The sequence below is a fragment of the Pan troglodytes genome, chromosome 2 (assembly GCF_028858775.2).
Source record: "Pan troglodytes isolate AG18354 chromosome 2, NHGRI_mPanTro3-v2.0_pri, whole genome shotgun sequence".
NCBI classification, from domain to species: domain Eukaryota; kingdom Metazoa; phylum Chordata; class Mammalia; order Primates; family Hominidae; genus Pan; species Pan troglodytes.
Window position 1 is genome coordinate 127,056,847 of NC_086015.1, and position 19,008 is coordinate 127,075,854.

Here is a 19,008-nt window from a genome sequence, read left to right on the forward strand (position 1 = left end):
ACGGGGCTGACTGCAGTGCCCCAGAGTATTTAAATCCATCCCTGCTCAGCCATCACCTAACCAAGTCTGACTGAATATCTACCACGGGCCGGGCACTGTCCTAGGTGCTATAGAGAACACAAAGATGAATAAGAGATTGTCTAGAGGCTCACATTCTAGAGACAAGTACTTAAATAACCAGAACATAAAGCCAAAGATACACAGTACAGGAAAGCCCCAGGGTGATTCAGCAGGAAAGAGACCACAACTGGCAAGGAGAAGTGGGATGGGCTCCCTGGAAGAGGTGACATTTGGAAGAAGCAGGGTAGCACTATGACAGATTAGGGGTCCGGGCTCCAGTTAGAAAGGATGATGGAAGTCCAAGAGGCAAATCCCGGGACCTGCTCAGGGAATGTAGGGCCTGGCAACTGGGAAGAGTGCTGGTCTGGGGAACTAGCCCCACATCGTGGAGAAAGGCAAATGCCAGGCCAGGAGTCTGCAGTCAGAACAACTGGAGGCTTCTGGCCAGAGATGAAGTGCTCCAAGCCAATTGTTGGGAAGACCCTCACAGTAGATGAAGCCTGGAAGGGACTGAGGGAGGAGCTCTGGGAGCACTGGGCCACCAAGTCTCCAGTAACTCTGCCCTCCAGTGGCTGGACAAATGGAATCCTGACGGGGTCACTAGAGGCCTGGCCTCATCCTTCAGTCGAGCTCTCCTGGAGGGTGCTGTGCTCTTAGAGGCACTGGCCCTCCATGCACATACTTCCCTCCATTTCATTCTGCATATCTTTCCCCAAGTGCTGACAAATGGGAGAGGGGGTAACTAGCACTCTCTACCCTCTAACAAAACTAGAAGGGGTTCTGTAAAATGCCACACAAACCTATGGCATACTATTAAAAATCAGATGTGATCAGAACAAACCACAAAGAAAACTCCAACAACCAACTCCAATACAAATAGGCACTGAATAAAATAATAAAATATTGAAGATGGGAGCAACGGTCAAGATGATTTGGTCCAACTCTCAGCCTGATGTGTAGATCTCAACACCACAGTCCTCACAAATGATGGCCAGCCCTCCCCAAGCACCTCCTCAAACCACAAACAGCCTACACAGTAGCCAGCTCATGGTAAAGTGCTTCATAAACATTACTTGAATGAATCAAATCTAAACACTCAAAATCTATCTTAAATAAAAAAAGAACATTAAGGAGACAAGAGATTAATATTTAGAAAACTTACAGACTGAATAAATAATCTCTTTTTACTGGGCATCTACCAGGAGCTGGCACCGAGGTGTGTTTTATAAAAACTAGGCATGTAAAACAGAGAACACACACTACAACAGACACATCATAGAATTTCAGATGTTGAAGCGTCTTAGGGATCATCTGAATCGTGATTTTATAAGAAGGAATGTGAGACTCAGGAAGGTTTAGTGGTTTGTAGAAAGTTTAAGGCAACTATGTGGGAACTAGAACCCCAGTCCAGGGCTCTTTCCACAACACACTACGTTAATTATCTAATTAAAATCTAAATTGTAGAGTGCAGAATACAACCCTCTTGGAATATGGAAATGGAAAGAAATGCAATGAGGTAGAAGAGCTAGAAAAGGCTTCATAGAGGAAGGAAAGTTTAATTTTCTGTTTTGATATTGAGAATTCATTAGTTGCAAGATCACTGAAGACAGCAATCATGTTTTATTTTTCTTTGTATCTCCAGAGTCTGGAGCACAGAGGAGGCTCAACTCACATTGGTCATTATTTATGAAAGTAGTGTCTTACTTATTAACTTTACTTAGAGTTGGAAGGAAGATAGATATTAGAAGGAATCTGAACATCCTGGGCTCTCCAGAAATTGTATCTATGTGAACAAATGAACCAGACCTCAGTGCTATCGCTCATGCCTGTGTAGATCCCCTACACCACTTTGAGTATACAGTTAAGAGGAAGAAAACCCCAATCTGGTCTCTTTATCTCTCATCGGTCATTTTGCCACTCAGCTTTGTTTCCATTTCAAGGCAGACAGTCGAGATAATTGGAAACACGTTAAAACAATAGGAGCCTAAGGCCTTATTAGTAGAGAGACAGACATATCTAGACAGCGCCAGCCATCTAGTAAGTAAACCATCACTGAGAAATTTTAAAAACACAGATACTTAAAGAACTTACAACAAAAAATAATTCTATTCATACAGTTCCAAATCCTCTTCTAATTTTAGGTAGTGAACACATTGATGGATTTTCTATGGTTGTGATCAGAGTGTGCACAGTGTTTGTTCTACTTTTCTTCCTACTTTGTTATTCACACGCATTTTCATTTACGGATATAGCTACCACAATGACAAATAGGTGATTATGTAATATCTGCCACATTGATGTGTTTGTATAATAATCTATCTCCTTTTGAGTACAAACTAGTTCCTTTTTTGTTATTAAAAATAGTGCTTTGGACATCTTTGTAGCAACTACATTTTTTCTTCTCCTTTAAGAGTTAAGTTATAGTGTCAAAAGCAGAATTCTTGGCAAGGCACATCAACAGTTTTATTGCCCTTGTAACATTCTGCCAATCTAAGCCCCAAGGAGGCTGAACCAATAATCAATACTTCCAACAAAGGAAAACCTCACCTGTTTCCTCACAGCCCCAGCAGTGGGCTCTTGGTATCTTACTTTGCTAGTTTTTTAGGTGCATACATACTTTTAAGGTATTTTGATTTCCATTTGTTTAAATGCCAGCAGAGTTGTGTAATTTTTTAAATGCAGTGTTATATATTTTCCATGCCCGGACTTTGTCTACACTTCTTTCACTGTAAACTGTGTATTCATCTTTGACCATCTGTCAAATAGAATCTGGACATTGAACTCAGACAGCTGTACTGAGTCTTCTTGCAGGCATTTTTATTGTGCTTTAAAAATATATACAGAAGTAATTCCTGTCTACTGTTTACAAAAAATTCAAGCAATAAGAATGTGTACAAAGTAAAAGGTGAAAGTTGAGGGTATAAAATGGCTAAAGGTTTCTTTCCTTCTTTATCTTTCCCCTCCGTGCAATAGTATTACTTCTCAGCTATAACCCTTGACATAATCCTTTTTTCTTTTAATTATTTTTATTTTGCTCTGTGTCTATTTCTTGATTTAAGAATTTAGACAGCACTTAGTGGAGTCCCACAGGAGTGATGAGAAATTTCTCTGGCTTACGGTGCCTCCCTCTTACTGGCCTTGACTTGATTTTTAGATCTTTTATTGGACATTTATAGCATAATCACTAACTCCAATGCCTACAGAGGCTGGGCAGGAAACACATGTAGGGAATGTGGGCTGGGACAAGAAATGTCACGAGGCCCTTCCTGTCCATTTCCTGCTTTCCCATTATGAATATAGACTTGGCTAGGAGAAAAGGAAGGTCCTCACTGGCAACAGGCACTTGTCCTTAGTGTTGGGAGATGCCTTGGAATGGTGGGGACTATGACGACCTGGAAACTAATGTCAGACACAGTGATGGCACCCTCTGGGCCAGTGTGGCCATGTGGAAACATTGCCAGCTCTCATTTGTAAAGAAAAGCCACTTATACACGAATCATATATGTACATTTTCCATTTGCAAATCTTTGCTCAAACTTTTTGAGAACACCACTGGCCAAACACAAAAGGTCTGTGTGCCAAATACGGCCCATGGGTTGACTTTCTTTTTTTTTTTTTTTTTTTTTTTACCTCTGTCATTATGGTTTTAAGTCACATACTTAAACCTGTTATTTGATCCATCCATTTTAGGTGGAATCTCTTTACTTCCCACTGTGTAAGATGGGGACATTAGTGTCACTATATTTTTCTCTTCCTCTGTTTTTCTGTCTCTACCTTACCATTCACCATCCCTCTACTTTTGGCTTGCCAAAACTTACAGGATTTACTTTCTGTTCTGTAACTATAATGAACATTTTGACTTTTGTCTATGGATTGATTTTTAAAAACAACAATTTTCTTATAGCAATATTATATTGTATAAATGTTGTTTTCAGACATCTGGTGTCCATGAATTAACTGTTAACCATCAGTGGCTGAAGAACTAGTTTCCAAATGCAGGTGGCTTCTGTGGGTTTTCTACCTCTTGGGAGTAGTCCTATCTCCCTGAATGAGGGGGAGGACTGCAAGCCCCACATGGGGAATGTCTATTAGCAGGCTTCACGTAGAGGACTTGGTCATAGTCACAGGCTTGGTCATGGAGCAAGTGGGCAGATGATGGCACATCCAACACACTTCCATCCTGTTTCTTATAAACTAACATCTACAGCAGGAGCTTCAATTCTCTCCATATACATGTTTAGTAAATAGGCTTTCCTTTAATCACCCCGACTTCTGCCCTACATCCACTCCTAATCTCCAAATCCTTTAATCTCAAATATATGGCTGAAGCCTCACCCCTTAACTGTTCTGCAGGCAGAGCTAATATGTCCTTCAATGCAATGCCAAGAAAATCTCTCATCCACTAATGTCCCTCTCACGTTTTTAGCGCAGCTATGAATGCATTCTCTTTGGACCGCTTCATGTTTATTTCGATGTCATATTTGTCAGGAAGGGAAGTTAAGACATCTGTTCAGTCCACCATTTTGAACCCAAAGTGACCACCAGCTGTTGACTATGGTAAATTTTCAGTAATACTTGCCCTGCCACTTCTCACACTGCTGCTTTCCCTTTGAGTACTTTGGAAACTCTGTGACACCTGGGCTACCAGCCACATGGAATAGACACCTGTGGAAAATTTGGGAGCACATTCAAGCTTGCTGGGATATCAAGGTTAGCCATTCTACAATGAAGATGAAGGACAAAGATTCTCTCATCAACAGATCACATTTTTCTTTGAATGAATCTTGAGAATTCACTTAATTCTCAAGAATGTAATGCCTTCATTTTATTGTGAATGGGACAACTATTTCCAGTCTATCTTCTAGCTGTGGGTTAGTGATATACAGTATGGGAAGTTGAATTATGTGTGAGAAGGCTCTCAATCAGCCCTGTCCGAAAGGACATTCTATGATAATGGAAATGTTCAAGAATCTGTGCTGTCCAATACGGTAGCCATTAGCCCCATGTGACTATTCAGCACTTAAATAGTGCTGATGTGGCTGATGCGGCTGAGGAACTGAATTTTCAATTTTATTTAATTTAAATTCACGTTAATTTAAGTTTAAGTAGCCACATGTGACTAGTGGGTAGGTATCCTATTGGACAATGCAATTCTGTATCTTGAACAGCTCACTCTCATTGAAGAAGCAAAAGATAAACAATAATGGATCAAATTATAAATTGATTAAAAAACTGATAAAGAGTAGGCCGGGCACGGTGGCTCACGCCTCTAATCCCAGCACTTTGGGAGGCCGAGGTGGGCAGATCACCTGAGGTCAGGAGTTCGAGACCAGCCTAGCCAACATGGTGAAACCCTGTCTCTACTAAAAATACAAAAATTAGCCGGGTGTGGTGGCACACGCCTGTAGTCCCAGCTACTCAGGAGGCTGAGGCAGGAGTGTCGCTCGAACCTGGGAGGCGGAGGTTGCAGTGAACCGCGATTGTGTCACTGCACTCCAGCTTGGGGCAACAGAGTAAGACTCCATCTCAAAAAAAAAAATTGATAAAGAGTAAAAATGAGTCTCATATATATATAAAAGTATCATAGGCGTTCAGAGAAGGGAACAATTGAGGGTTAGAAAGTTCAGGATTAGAGCTGTGAAGTGGATCTGTGTGCTAGTGTGAAAACAAAAACACCGAAAGACATTCAGTAAAAAGAGCAAGTTGCAGATGGTTACCAGAGGCTGGGAAGGGTAGTGGGAGGGTGGGGGTGGGGGAGGAGGGGGGGATGGCTAATGGGTACAAAAAAAAAAGAAAAAATAAGACCTACTATTCGATAGCACAACAGGGTACCTATAGTCAATAATAATTGTATTTTTCAAAATAAAGAGTGTAATTGACTTGTTTGTAACTCAAAGGATAAATGCTTGAGGGGATGGATACCCCATTCTCTACAATGTGTTTATTTCACATTGTGTGCCTTATCAAAATATCTCATGTACCCCATAAATATATATTTCCTACTATGAACTCACAAAAAATAGAAAGAGCAAATTGTAGGTTACTATGTACACATGGCCCATTTGTGTATACACAAGGATATTCAGATGTATGCTCATATTTGTATAGATCATTTCTGAAAGGATACTCAACATTATTAATGGTGGCCATCTATGGAGAGTAGAAGTGAGGGCTAAGGCAAATAACTTTTAACTTTGTCTGAATTTTTGTTTTAAAAATAGTTTAGCATTTAAATCATGCTTTTCTTTGTAACATAGTTATAGGCACAGAGATTATTAGTGAATAATACCTTTTTAAAAGGCCAAAGTAGTCAACTCTTTCCTGTGGCTATTAGTCAAGAATGATCTTATATGATTATTGTGAATTTTCCACATCCTATAACCATGGCTCTTCTGTACTCTAATGAAATGCTTTAAAAGGAAGCATTAGGAAAGTAGCCTGAAGGAGGTAGAATTTAAATCAGATCCTGAGGCTGCGTAGAATGGAAAGAAGGAAGGGCATTCTTGATATAGGCACAGGCTGTGGAGGAGCAGGAAGCAGGTGCACAGGGGTGTGGCTGGTGCGGAATGAGGGCTCTGAAGCCAGGCAGGGAGTGCTGATGGGGTAACAGAGACACAGGACCCTAGAAGAAGTACAGGGCCAAATCCTTACGGGCTTGAATGGCAAGACACCGGGAGTCTTAGACACTTCACCACCGTGGTTCTCCTCAGGGGCACCAAACACTGCTTGAGCATTCATCATATGGCAGGCATTCATCTTATTCAAAGATGGACAAGAAACGGTCATCACGTTCAAGGAACCAGATGAGACATGTGAAGGGGCAGTGTCATGCGGCAGGAAGAACATGAGACTTAGGTCCATTAAAACTGGCTCCATCACTTACTGGTGTAAATGTTATAGTCCCTTGGAGCCCCCAGGTTCTTACCCTATAAAAAATCAGGATAAAAGCTGCCTTGCCAGGAGGATAAAATGATTAAGATTGTAAGCCTAGCACCAATAAGCCATTAACAAATATGTTAGTCCCCTTTCTATCATATCTACCCCATTCCTAACCCCAAACCAGTAGGGAGATAAAATATGCTTCTTGTTTACCCTTTCTCCACAAAGGTGGGGCCAGAGCAAAGGATTTGCACTGTGCCTGTGTGGGCCAAGGGAGCAGGACCATCACCAAAATACAGCAGATGGAAGAAGGGAGGGAAAGGAGACAAGGCTGGAGGGTGAGGAGCTGGTCATCAACGGCCTTTTAAGCAGTGCTGCAGAATTTCATGCAAGGGGAACCGTCCAAGGTTCCAGCGTATAACGCAGGAGGTGGCACCGTCAGATCCACGTGGTAGGAAGATCACTTAAGTAGCAGAAGGAAGGATGAACTGGAAGGGCAGAAATCAGAGCAGGAAACCAGTCTTCAAGCCACTCCCAGCCTCATCTTAATCTCTCAATTCCTATAGTAGAAACTATTTTTTGAAGAAATTCAAGCACCTAATTATACACTGTCATATCTTGCTGTTCTATATGCACATTCTTCTCCAGAACCACATCATTAAGACTCCTGAGGACAGAAAGCAAACCAGACATTTCTTTCAAATTTCTCTTTTTTTTTTTGATTTGTTATTTCTTTTTTTTTTTAATTATACTTTAAGTTCTAGGGTACATGTGCACAATGTGCAGGTTAGTTACGTATGTATACATGTGCCATGCTGGTGTGCTGCACCCATTAATTCATCATTTAGCATTAGGTATATCTCCTAATGCTATCCCTCTCCCCTCCCCCGACCCCACAACAGTCCCCAGAGTGTGATGTTCCCCTTCCTGTGTCCATGTGTTCTCATTGTTAAAGTGCTAAACATGGTGGCTGACTGCTTCTGAGCTGGAAGTGAACTGAGTTGAAAGTTATTGGGAGACAGATACACTATTGTTTAAAGTGGAAACTGAGGAATTATTCATGCTTCCATGGTTCAGTATTCTCATGTTCCCTTCCTCCACCTTCCACAGCTTAGACAGAAACATGCCTTGACAGGGCCAGGGCTGGCTCTTTATCACAAAGCCCACTTCAGCAAACGCTAAGGCCAGCAGTGTGAGCCGAAACCTCATTTGGGCTGTACTTCTCAAGAGACACTAAAGTATTAGCTCATCTGAGTCACAGCACAGCCAGGGCTTGTCACAATGTTTGCTTTTTTTTTCTGATAAGAATAAATTCCAGGGTAGAAGGGAAGAAATCTCCAGTAATTTCAGCATTTTTCCCACCATTGCTCTTTTCATACTTGACTCTGGTGGGGAAAACAGCCCATCAACACTTCAGCTGCCAGCATGGGCAACAGAGCAGCTAGGGGTGTTTCCGCCAGCCCCTGGCATTCGTGGAGCCCTGGCTGTCTGTACATGGAAGCCCCCAGCCACCCCTGAGGCCCAGCAGTGAACACCAGACAGTGGCGCAGTCCTGTGCACTTCTCGCCCCACCCTACTTACATCCTGTTCTACTAGGCACGTGAGCAGAACACAGAGCGCGCGTCTGAATTTTCATCTACCTCACTGTCCTCCCAAGCAAACAGCTGCCCTTTGACCCCGCCCCCCCAGGCCTAGCAACATCTTCTCATGGGAGGAGGCCTACACAGGTGTTAGAAGTGTGCTCAGGGCCATTTGGTAAAAAATTCCTGGGTCCTGGGTGCCCAGCACATGGGGGAGGTTTGGCTCCGGTGGGCGTATCCCTTGGGCAGACAGGTCTCCTGCTCTGCTGCTCTATGGAGAGAGAACAGCTGGATAAAGGAACAGGGGCTTCTAGGTTGTGGGCACGGGAAGAGGGATCTGGTTGCCTGGGTCTAAAGGTGGAAATGAGATAAAGTTGTATTAATTCCTGAAAATATAGTCTCCTCAAGCTTTGGGCTGGCAAAGCAAAAAAAAAAAAAAAAGAAGGAACGGAAGGGAAGAGATGGGAAGGAGAGGGGAGAGGAGGGAAGGGGCTTAGATCAAATCAGTAGACACTAATCAAATAGTAGTTGTTGACTTCCTCTCATAAACCCTAGGCCCTGCTGGTTCAAGCCTAATGGCCACAGCCAGGGAGTGAATGAATTCTTCGAGAATGATTTCACTGCAGGGCCATAATCAACTCAGAATAAGGAACCCCCATCCCTGTGCAATGTCTTCTCTCCTATTCATTCCCTTCATTTAAGGAGACACTATCTCCACATGCATCTCGCGAGCTATTTATCAGTTAGGAATACTTTCGGTAACATTTCCTGTGTGAATCACTGCAAAGATCGTATCTGGGACAGGCTTTGAGCTTTAGGATTTGTGTCTCTTAGCTGCTGGTTCTTTTTACTCCCTCCACTGCTGTCCCCCTGCCCCCAAACAATCCTTAGTGTGCAGGCTTGTTGCCTCATGGTTTTAATCTGGCTGCCCAAGCACCAGGCATTACACCTGTATTCAAGGCAGGAAGCAACGGAAGGGTGGAATATGAGAGCACCAGTGATGTCTTTTTATCTTCCTTTAATCAGAAAAGCAAGGGCTTTTCCAGAAGCTCCCTATCTGACTTCAGCCCAAATGTGTCACTGGGCTACCCTTAGCTGCAACAGAAGCCTCTAGAGTGGACCCCATCACGGAACAGGGCAAAGGCAAAGGGGCCTGGTCATGGGTTATGTGTTGGCTACCCAATGTATCTCCCACAAGGTGGAAAAGCCCTAAAGGCTGTGAGGGACTGAGCCCACAGAGATGAGCATCTCGTCGTTTGGAGCTCCTCGGAAAGAGGCTTGAACCCCCAGGGGGTGCCTGTTATCCTATCTTAATGTCACCCAAGTCACTAGATAGAAAGAGGAGCTTTATTGGAGGAAGTGGTTCATTAAGTCCTTTGTCTAAAAACAGGCATAAAAAGGAAATGGGGCAGAGTAGGCAATAGTTCTTAACGTCTTATGAGAATAAAAACCAAAAGCACACATTTGAAGAACTTCTGATTGGCAGCTCCAAAGGCAGTAGGAAATAAATCTTTAGAACTTTGTCACATCTGTGGTGTCCACTGTGCTTCTCAGTGATGGGAGGGTCCCTGAACCTCTTTCAGAAGAAGCTGGGAAGTCCTAGGTCCCTCCACTGCCTCCACCGTGGGTGCAACTTCACGGAGGAAAGCGGGCAGAGGTGCTGTGGGCAGAGGCCAGGAAGAAGATTCCTGTCAGCTGTGATGGGGACCAGCCTGGGCCCAAGAAGTTGCTTGAAGGCATACTTTTTAAGTTAGTCACTCATAAGAGGTTCTGCAAGAGCTCAGTTACCAGAGAAATGTGCTCCTGAGGCCATCCTGAGAGTGATACCAGGACTGGTTCTGTGACGATTGAGCACCTAGAACAGGACCTGGAGGGAGGGGTGTGTCCCAGGACCTGGAGGGAGGGGTCAGCTGCAGGCAAGGTCAAGTGGCCCCAACAGTGAAGGCTGACATGCATTGAAGGCAGATCACCACTGACTATGCCCAATAGGGAACTGCAAGTTTTGAGTGTTTGGAGCTTATTATAACCAGCAACTCCTGCTCAAAACCCATGCCACCTCAGGCTAACACCACCTAACTTTTCACTTCTTTGAGATCACCAGGTCAGAAACACCCCCTGTTTAACTTCGTCTTTGGTATCAGAACAACCAGCTCTCTTCTTCTGGGATCATGTGATGTTGCCCTTCCCTGATGCAAAAGTCTCTTTGTGTTGTTTCCTACACTAACAATACACACTTGCAGCATGCTAGCTTCCAGGGCATTTTCTTCTACAGTCTCTCCCTCTGCATTTGTCTCTGCAAGACAGCTGGATGCTTTCGATGTCTCTCTGGAATAGTCTTTCTTCTGTATACACCAGTGTGCTGCCAAGGGATTGTTCTGGGTTAATTCAAGTCAGGTGGTAAGTGGTCAAGTAGCACTACAGTCTGACTCATAAGTAACACATGCATTTTGACATATAGTGCACATGTAATATACAAGGTCAACTCTTTCATCCATATAAGAAAAACAAAATTTTCACATAGAGAAAGCTACATTTTAAGAATACTGCAGTCAACACTGAATTAAATGACTCTAAATTGTTCACATTAAAATGGTTAAATTTATGTTATGTAAATTTCAACTTCTTAAGAAAAATACTGTCTTACCAAAGTATACTTTCTAACTTTATGAAGTACTTTTACTATCTATCAACTTTTCTTCTTCCACCCCTGTGGGCCAGAAATACAGAAACAGCCAGTTGTCTTTTCTCAGAGAAGGAAACCTTAGCCACATAGAAGGTATGGCTTGCCAACCAGAGGACACTGAGCAACAAAGAACTCCAGTGTGTTGGCTCCTGGCCAGTGCTCAGCAGATGGAAGTTCCAAATCAAGTCACTCAAGGCATGGTTCTTTCATGACACCAAGGTCAGCAAAGGAAGCAAAAGCATCATCACATGACTTGGAGGCCGCCATCTCTTCCTCTCCATATTTGTTTGAATTGAGGAAGGAGTTTATGTCTCAGAAGCAGTATGGTAGGAGACTGTGTGTGCAGTTAAGATCCATTTTGCTGTCTGAGTCATTTCTCAAATGTTTTTACTTTTTAGTTTTCTAAGTGTATAATTCAGTATTTTATAATTACTGTACATTGAAAAGTTGTACAACCACCAGTACTAATTTCAGAACATTTTCATCAGCCCCAAATAAATCCTGTACCTATCAGCAGTCACTCCCCATCTCTCTTTCCCCCAGCCCCTGGTGACCACCTTTCTACTTTCTGTCTCTATAGATATTCCTATTCTGGACATTTCATATAAATAGAATCCTATAATCAGTGGCTTTTTGTGTCTGGCTTCTTTCACTTAGCATAATGTGTCAAGGTTCATCCGTGTTATAGCATGAGTCAGTACTTCATTCCTTTTTATAGTCATCTAAGTCATTTATGAGCCCCCAGCGATTCTTCCTGTTGCTTCTCTCCTGTTAGCTATGAGGATAAGAGGACAGAGGGAACCAGAGTCAGGGCAACAGAAGACAGCCCTCATCCTGGTAGTGCCCAGAGAGAAACAGACTCCTCAGGAACATCACTAACATCCCCAACAATCTTCTGGTAAGAGATATGAAAGGACTAGTAGGTCAGAATCATTAGCAAACAGTCTTGACCACACAGGTCCATGCACAGCATGCAATTCAGTACAGCCCCAGGCCATTTTCAAGGCAGCAACCCCTGCAAACTCTCCAGACAACCATGTAGCCAGACCTGCCACTTACACAAAGGTAAGGTCCGGCATCATGCAAAAAGAATCATCCACCTGACCCCCTCCTACAAGCTTTCAGGAGCTCCCTCTTAGACTGCTGAGTCATAGTGCAACTATTCTTCAGTGTTCTCTTCTCCTTTGAGTACAAGGTAGGCAAGGAATGATCATGCCTATTTGTAGAAGAAGAAGTGGAGTCCCAGTAACGGCAAGTGACCAGTATTCATTTACGACAGGTGACAGAAGTGAAATGAGAGGTCCTATCACCGCTCCGGGTATACCAAGTGGATGTACAAGAAGGTTGGCTAACTAAACACTCCTTCCACGGAAAAAGCAAGAGAAAAATTACAGTCAATTCTCAATTGTCCAGATTTGAGGACATATATAAACCCAAGCTGTATTCTTCCTGCCACTGGACCGTGTCTTCTTTTTCTGTAATTACATAGCATGTACCCAGAACACAACCTACATTAACAGCAAAACATCACAGGATGGTCAACTTGCAGCGTCCTCCCCACCCCCAAGTTCTCCAGCACAGACCAAAGCCCATCACAAACAAAAGAAAGAGAAAAGTGGCACAGGTTTGTTTTACATGAAGGTCCAAAAGAAAATTGAGCCTTCAATTAGATCCAGCCGGCCCAGGAAAAGGCTTGACAAGGAGCAGTGGCCCCTGCCCATCCTTCCCCACAGCCTCCCCATCCAGCCACACTTCTTACCCGCCCTTCGAACTTGGCGGTGGCTCCTTCTTTGATGCAGAGGTTCCGAGGGGGCAAAATGAAAGCAGGGGCCTCTGTCAGGGGCATGGAGTCAATTCTTGAGGGATCCACACTGAGGGAGGTTTTGGAAATGTGTGACGAGGCAACCAGCTTCACATCCCCCATGGTCTGCAAAAAGGAAGGAAGAGGACAAGGTCAGATCAGACAAAGCACAGCCCTGTCTTCCCTTCAGGCATCAGGTGTGTCCAGTCTGGAGGTGTGGCTTTTACGTGGAGCAGATCCCCAGTTAGGTCAGTGTCCACCCACAGCTCCTCTGTGAAGATGAGAGGCTCTGTCTTTTATACACAAAGTGCCAGGACAAGGCAGAGCCCATCCCAGACAAACACTCCGGTTCCCAGGGCGATGCCCTGCCTCCTCAAAACCCTGTGGGGAACTTCCCATCTTTTCACTGACCCCTTCTTCTAGGAAAGGGGAAGCTGGGGACAAGAATGGAGAAATAGTTCTTATAATAGGTATCTATAATCTGTATTTAATAGCCACTAACTCTTCAGGACCAACATCTATGTTAAGCACTTCTGGCAGAAGTAGAAACTGCTTTAGCCTGAACTGCAAGAGTCACAAGCTATAGAAAAATGGGATCCATACTCCAAGAGAGGAAGGTAGTTTGGGGTTAATATGGCAAGGACCCTGGGTGAGGTAAGGGGAGAGTCTTGGCTGAATGAAGGGAAGGAGGTAGGCAAGGGGGGACATCCCACCTCTGAGGACCAGATTGTGAACAAGGCTCCAAGATCACAGATCATCAGAGAAGGGGGGTGTTTTCAGATTACCCAGGCTAATGCCTCTGTTTATAACTGAAGCCCAGAGAGGGTAAGTCACTTGCCCCAGGAGACAGAGCAAAATGACGGTATCATTGATAAGAACACCTTAAGCCCTGACTCCTGGTCCAGGGCCTACTGGGGACTAGATAAGATGTGACTGGGGCTGGCAAGGGTAGCAGAACAAGGGGCTGACATGAGAAGTAACAGACGACTACTCATTAGAGCGATCATCAACTCTTTTGTGATATTTTATTATTCTTAATTTTAAATACATTTCATCATAAAACTTGAAAATTACCAATATGTAAAAATAATGTTATCATTTATTGAGAATACATTCTGTTCCAGGCACTGTATCAAGCACTTTTTATATTATCTCATTTGTTTTAATCCTCAGAACAACCCCATGAGGTATGTATAGTCATCATTTTGCAAATAAAGAAGCTGAGGTCAGACAGGTGGAATAACTTGCCCATTACACAGCTATTGAGTGGCAGAAGTAGAAGTTAAACCCAGGCAGGCTCCAGAGCTCTTTTAAAATGTGAAAATGTGAACCTGAAATAAAAGTTTTTTAAGTGAAAATATCCATAATTCTATTATACAGAATGGTGGTACATTTCCCTCCAATTTTCTTTTTATCAATATAGAAAAACACATATCTTACATGGTTGAAAGCATACTATGTAAATAATGTTTTCTATTTTTTCCCTACAACTTTTCTTAAAATAAGGTGGAAAAGTTGCTTTCAAGAAATTTGATTTTCAAATATCCATCATATTGATGTATGACTTACATAACTATCTCCCTACTGCTGGCCATTTGGATAGTTTCTAAATCTTTTATGATGCCTGGTGATGAGCCTATGTGTGCTGAAATCTATGCCCGAATTCCTAAAGATTTCCTTAGGAATGATTCCAAAGTGGAATTATTATAAGTACATATCTGAGTTCTTGATTGAAAGCAAGAGAAGCTAACTCTGGCTCTTGTAAACAGAGAAAGGATTTGTTGGAAAGATGGTGGAATTTCAGGGGGAGTTTCCAAAATCCATAGAAAAATCTGAAGAACCAGGCTGGGAAAACGTTGCAGTTGAGAAGAGCTAGGTGGTCGGACTCCAGTCAAGGCCATTGGACAACAACTGCCACCACCTGGAATACACCCAAAGTGTCCCTGTCCCAGGTTCCAAGTGCAGGTGGGGACAGATCCAGGCTGACGATCATTTCTTACCACAAAATCCCTGATGACTGGCCCAGACGTGGGGCACACATCTGCTGAACTGAAGAGAAGCCATATTCCTAGATTTGCTTTTCTGTTCATTTTCTTTGGCTGTCTGGTCACATACTTAAGTCCTATGCTGTGAGTCAGGTAAACTGACACAAATGAACAATGCTCTCTGGGACAGGTAATTAGTTTGTTTAAATTTAATAATCTCTAACAAAAATAAAATGGGGATATCTCTTTTGAAGTTCAAGTGAAAGCAGCAAAGGGACTAGGCTCATTTGTAATAGGGCACATCCCCTGCTTGAAAAACCCAGCTTTCTCTTTCACTGATAAGATATTAGCTTTGCAAACAAAATTCCTTGCTGAATGGTAAGACTCACAGGTTCCCTGCAGTAGGTAGCAATAAAAGCAAACACTTGTGTAGCACTTACTAGATGTGGGGAACTCTTCCAAGCCCTTTATAAATAATAAATATAAATAATAAATAGCTCATTTGCTCCTTACAACAACACTATGAGACAGATAATCTTGGTATCCCCATTTTGTGGATTAGACACCTGAGGCACAGTGAGATTGAGAAATTTGTCCAAGTTCATGCATTTAGTAGGGGGCAGAACAGGCATTTGAACCCAAGCACCTGGCGCCAGAGCTGCTATTCTTAACCACTAGGCCCTCTTGCCCCCTGTAAGCAGTCAAATTGGCTGATGGGAAAGGAAAAGTAAAAGTTGGGATAACAAGGGGAAAAGTTGAGAGCCGCTACCACATATGTATAAAATTAAAATATTCTGTAACACTATCAACAACATTAAAAGATGGGTGATAACCTGGAATAAAATGTTTGCACCAAACAAAGGTCTTTACATATCAGAAGAAAGCAGCCCAGCAGATCAATGGACGGATGATATGACCTGAACAATGCACAGAGGATGTACCACTGAACACTCTTGGCTCCAACAATAATCCAAGAGTGCAAATTAAGAATAAGCTGTTACTTTTTAAAAAGGAACCAAAACATTTCATTTAAATGACATTTAAAAAGAAACATAACATATACTGCTGGTGAGACCATGATGAGATGGGCATGCTCATACCCTCTGTGGGGAATAAAAACTGGTGTAGTCTTTCTGGAAAGCAATTTGGTAAAAAGATTCTAAAAAATACTTCCATGTCTTTTCCCAATAATCCTACGTTTAGAAATATATTATTGGGAAAGAATCAGAGATACAGCCCAAAATTTATTTATAAGAACACTATTTGCATTATTTAGGACAGAAGCTAGACCATATTTTAAAAAATCCAACAGTGAGAACTGGTCAAATACAGTGGAATACCAGGTGGTTTTATGAGTACATATTTACAGGGAAAATAATGATAAGAATTTGATGATATAGAAATTTTAAATTTAAAAAATTATTATGGAAAATTTCAAACATACAGAAGAGTAGAATTGAATGATAAAATGAGCACCCCAAATACCTATCATCTAGATTTAACAATTAACATTTTGCCATATTTATAGCATCTATAGCATTTATAGCATATAGTATATGTTTGCAGAACCATTTAAAAGCAGTCATACTACAATTTTAATGGCGAGCATCAAGATATATTCATTCACTCAATTAAAATATATTTACTAAATATCTACCATGGGCCAAGCTAGAGACTTGGTATACAGCAGCAGTTACATGAGTGGGGCATGTGTGTTGTTGTTTGTGTGGCGACCATAGAAACACAGGGCTGGGGAAGGAATGGGCATCTGATATCCCACATAGCTACCCAGGACCACACCCCAGTAAGAACACTGCTCCCTGTGCCCTCCTCCTCTGCCACAGAGGTGAAGTGATGATACACTGTGCAGCCAGGACCAGGTAGAGACTTGGGATGAAGGTGGGGACAGGTATCATGAGGATCAGACTTTTGTGACCCTGCCACAAACCCGGGGACACGGCCACTTTCCAGCTGTGAGCTGGGCAAGGTGCTCCAACCCTCTTGGCTTCAGTCTCTTTCTCTGTCAAATGGAATGATCATATCAGCCTCATAAAGTTGAAGGGAAGGTTTGAACAAGAGTGTATGTAACACCCATAATATAGCATAAAAGGCATTCAATAGCAGTGGCTATCAACATCATTATCATCCAGTTCCCAAAGGGATGCCCGTCTCTCCACCCTGAATATAGATATAGACCCTTTCACCAAAGACAGCAAGAAGCCCCAGCTATCTTCAGGCAAGGGTCTCTGAGTGAGATGACTGGAAAACAGTAGCAGGAAGCAGATGGCAGAATTCCCTGGGAAGGTGGGGAGGAGGGCCTGAGGCCCATGGGCAGCTTCCCACAGCACCTTTGTGTCTGTACTAGCAGCACCATTTAATAAGCAAGGTGTACGTGCTGACATCATGCTGGGCACCCATCTCAATCAGAAAGAGCAGTTCTAATGATCACCCCTTCACAAATGAAGACATAGAGGCTTAGAAAGCCAACTACTCTTGTCTAAGGTCACACAGCTAAAAAGTGAAAACCAAACCAAGGTCTGATTACAAAGCCAAAATCTGCTGGCTTCTTGGAGGCCCCCACATCTCAAATGAGGTATTTCTTGCCATCCCCAGTAATGAGAGATGCAATAGGCAGAGGGTTGGGAGTTGTACAGAGGAAGAGGGGCAGAGCATGTGCCTCCCCCTTCTGCTGTCAGGCCTGGCTTTGAAGACACAAGACTCTTCTCTACCTTCGCTTTCAGGGGAGCTGGAAGCTAGGAGTGGTGAGATCCTCCTGGAAGGTAGGAGTGGCTCAGGACCCTCTGTGCAAGTCCTCTTGATCTAAAATCAGAGGCCCATGGAAATCTCCTGAAGGCCCCAGATGTTCTCATCAAAAGGCACCTGCTTGATCTCAACAGCACATTAGACAGGAGTCATCCATCCCTAGGAGAGGTCTGGCTTCAGGTTAGAAAAGGAACAGGCAAATCAATACAGCAAGGGAACATCTAGTCCCTTGCAAAGTGCTTTTGTGGGGGAGAGTTACTCAACTATCATGCGGGCAGGACCAGAGCCCAGCCACACCAAACAGCTCTGCTCACCCTCAGCCCATCGCCCCACCCACTGCCATCATCAGCATAAACAGATCCCTGCCACACAATTAATGGTTACTGACATATGTGGGATGCTCTATCAGAAAAAAAATTAATAATAAAGTAAATTAGACCAAACCTTGTTCCTCTCTAATCCCTTGTCAAGCCTGTGGACTATATTCCAATCAAGAAAACCAGAGAGGTTGGGTGATTTCTACAATAATTTCTCTAATGCAGAGCAATGCTCAGTGGCTAGAATCAAACACACCCAGCTAGGGGGTCTTATTCAATACAAGCTAAACACAGATCAAAGGGGAAACACAGAGAAGTAAGAAGAAAAAACAGGGGAGAGGGTCAAAAAGAGAGTGGTTCAAGAGCTGGAAACTCCCCCTTACCCCCCTTACCCCTCACCCCTCACCCCTGATGCTTGGGCCAACGCCCACCTCTAAATAAGGCTTTCACAAGTAACATAATTTATTAACTATTTGAAGCAGCATTGAGTTAACTGGACTTTAATTTGATCAAAAGCACTTTAAATTGTCTCTTGAACCCAGAAAGGAACACTTTCAACTACAGCGAAAAGAGATTGCAACTATAAGGCAAATGACTCAGAAAAAAAGTTTAAAAAATCAGGGCTCAAGTAATACCACAGAACAAGTTTAGAGAAACCAGTTATCCCCTTCCCTACCCAAAGTGTATACATTTTAAATGATCATTGTCTTGAAGCACCTGGTCAGTTTGCCGGGCATCTTGGAAATACCATACCTTCCCTAGAGGGAGGGGCTCCCAAGCAGGCTCCGCAGTCTACCGTGAATCCTGCCTCCAACAACAGTACACATCAGAGGCAGCAAAACCACCCACGTGCAAGTGCCCCAGGCACTGACAGCTCCCTCTCCCACCTTAATCCTCTCTGCAATGCACTCAAATCCTGACAAGTTCTCTAATCACTCCT

General features: G+C 43.1%; 1 protein-coding gene across 7 annotated transcripts in view; it reads right to left on the reverse strand.

Annotated features, from left to right (window-relative positions):
* Positions 1-19,008, reverse strand: part of MYLK (myosin light chain kinase) — a 272,113-nt gene that overhangs the window by 168,631 nt on the left and 84,474 nt on the right. For 6 of the 7 annotated variants that reach the window (XM_063806189.1, XM_016941768.4, XM_016941763.4 and 3 more), the window contains one exon: positions 12,962-13,129. Coding sequence is in view for 6 of the 7 variants with exons in the window: in XM_016941768.4 (XP_016797257.3) it covers positions 12,962-13,126 (165 nt within the window). In the remaining variant the exon portion in view is untranslated. Of the gene's footprint in view, positions 1-12,961; positions 13,130-18,821; positions 18,840-19,008 lie in introns of those variants that run through there. The other variant, XM_016941766.4, reaches the window with a different exon arrangement.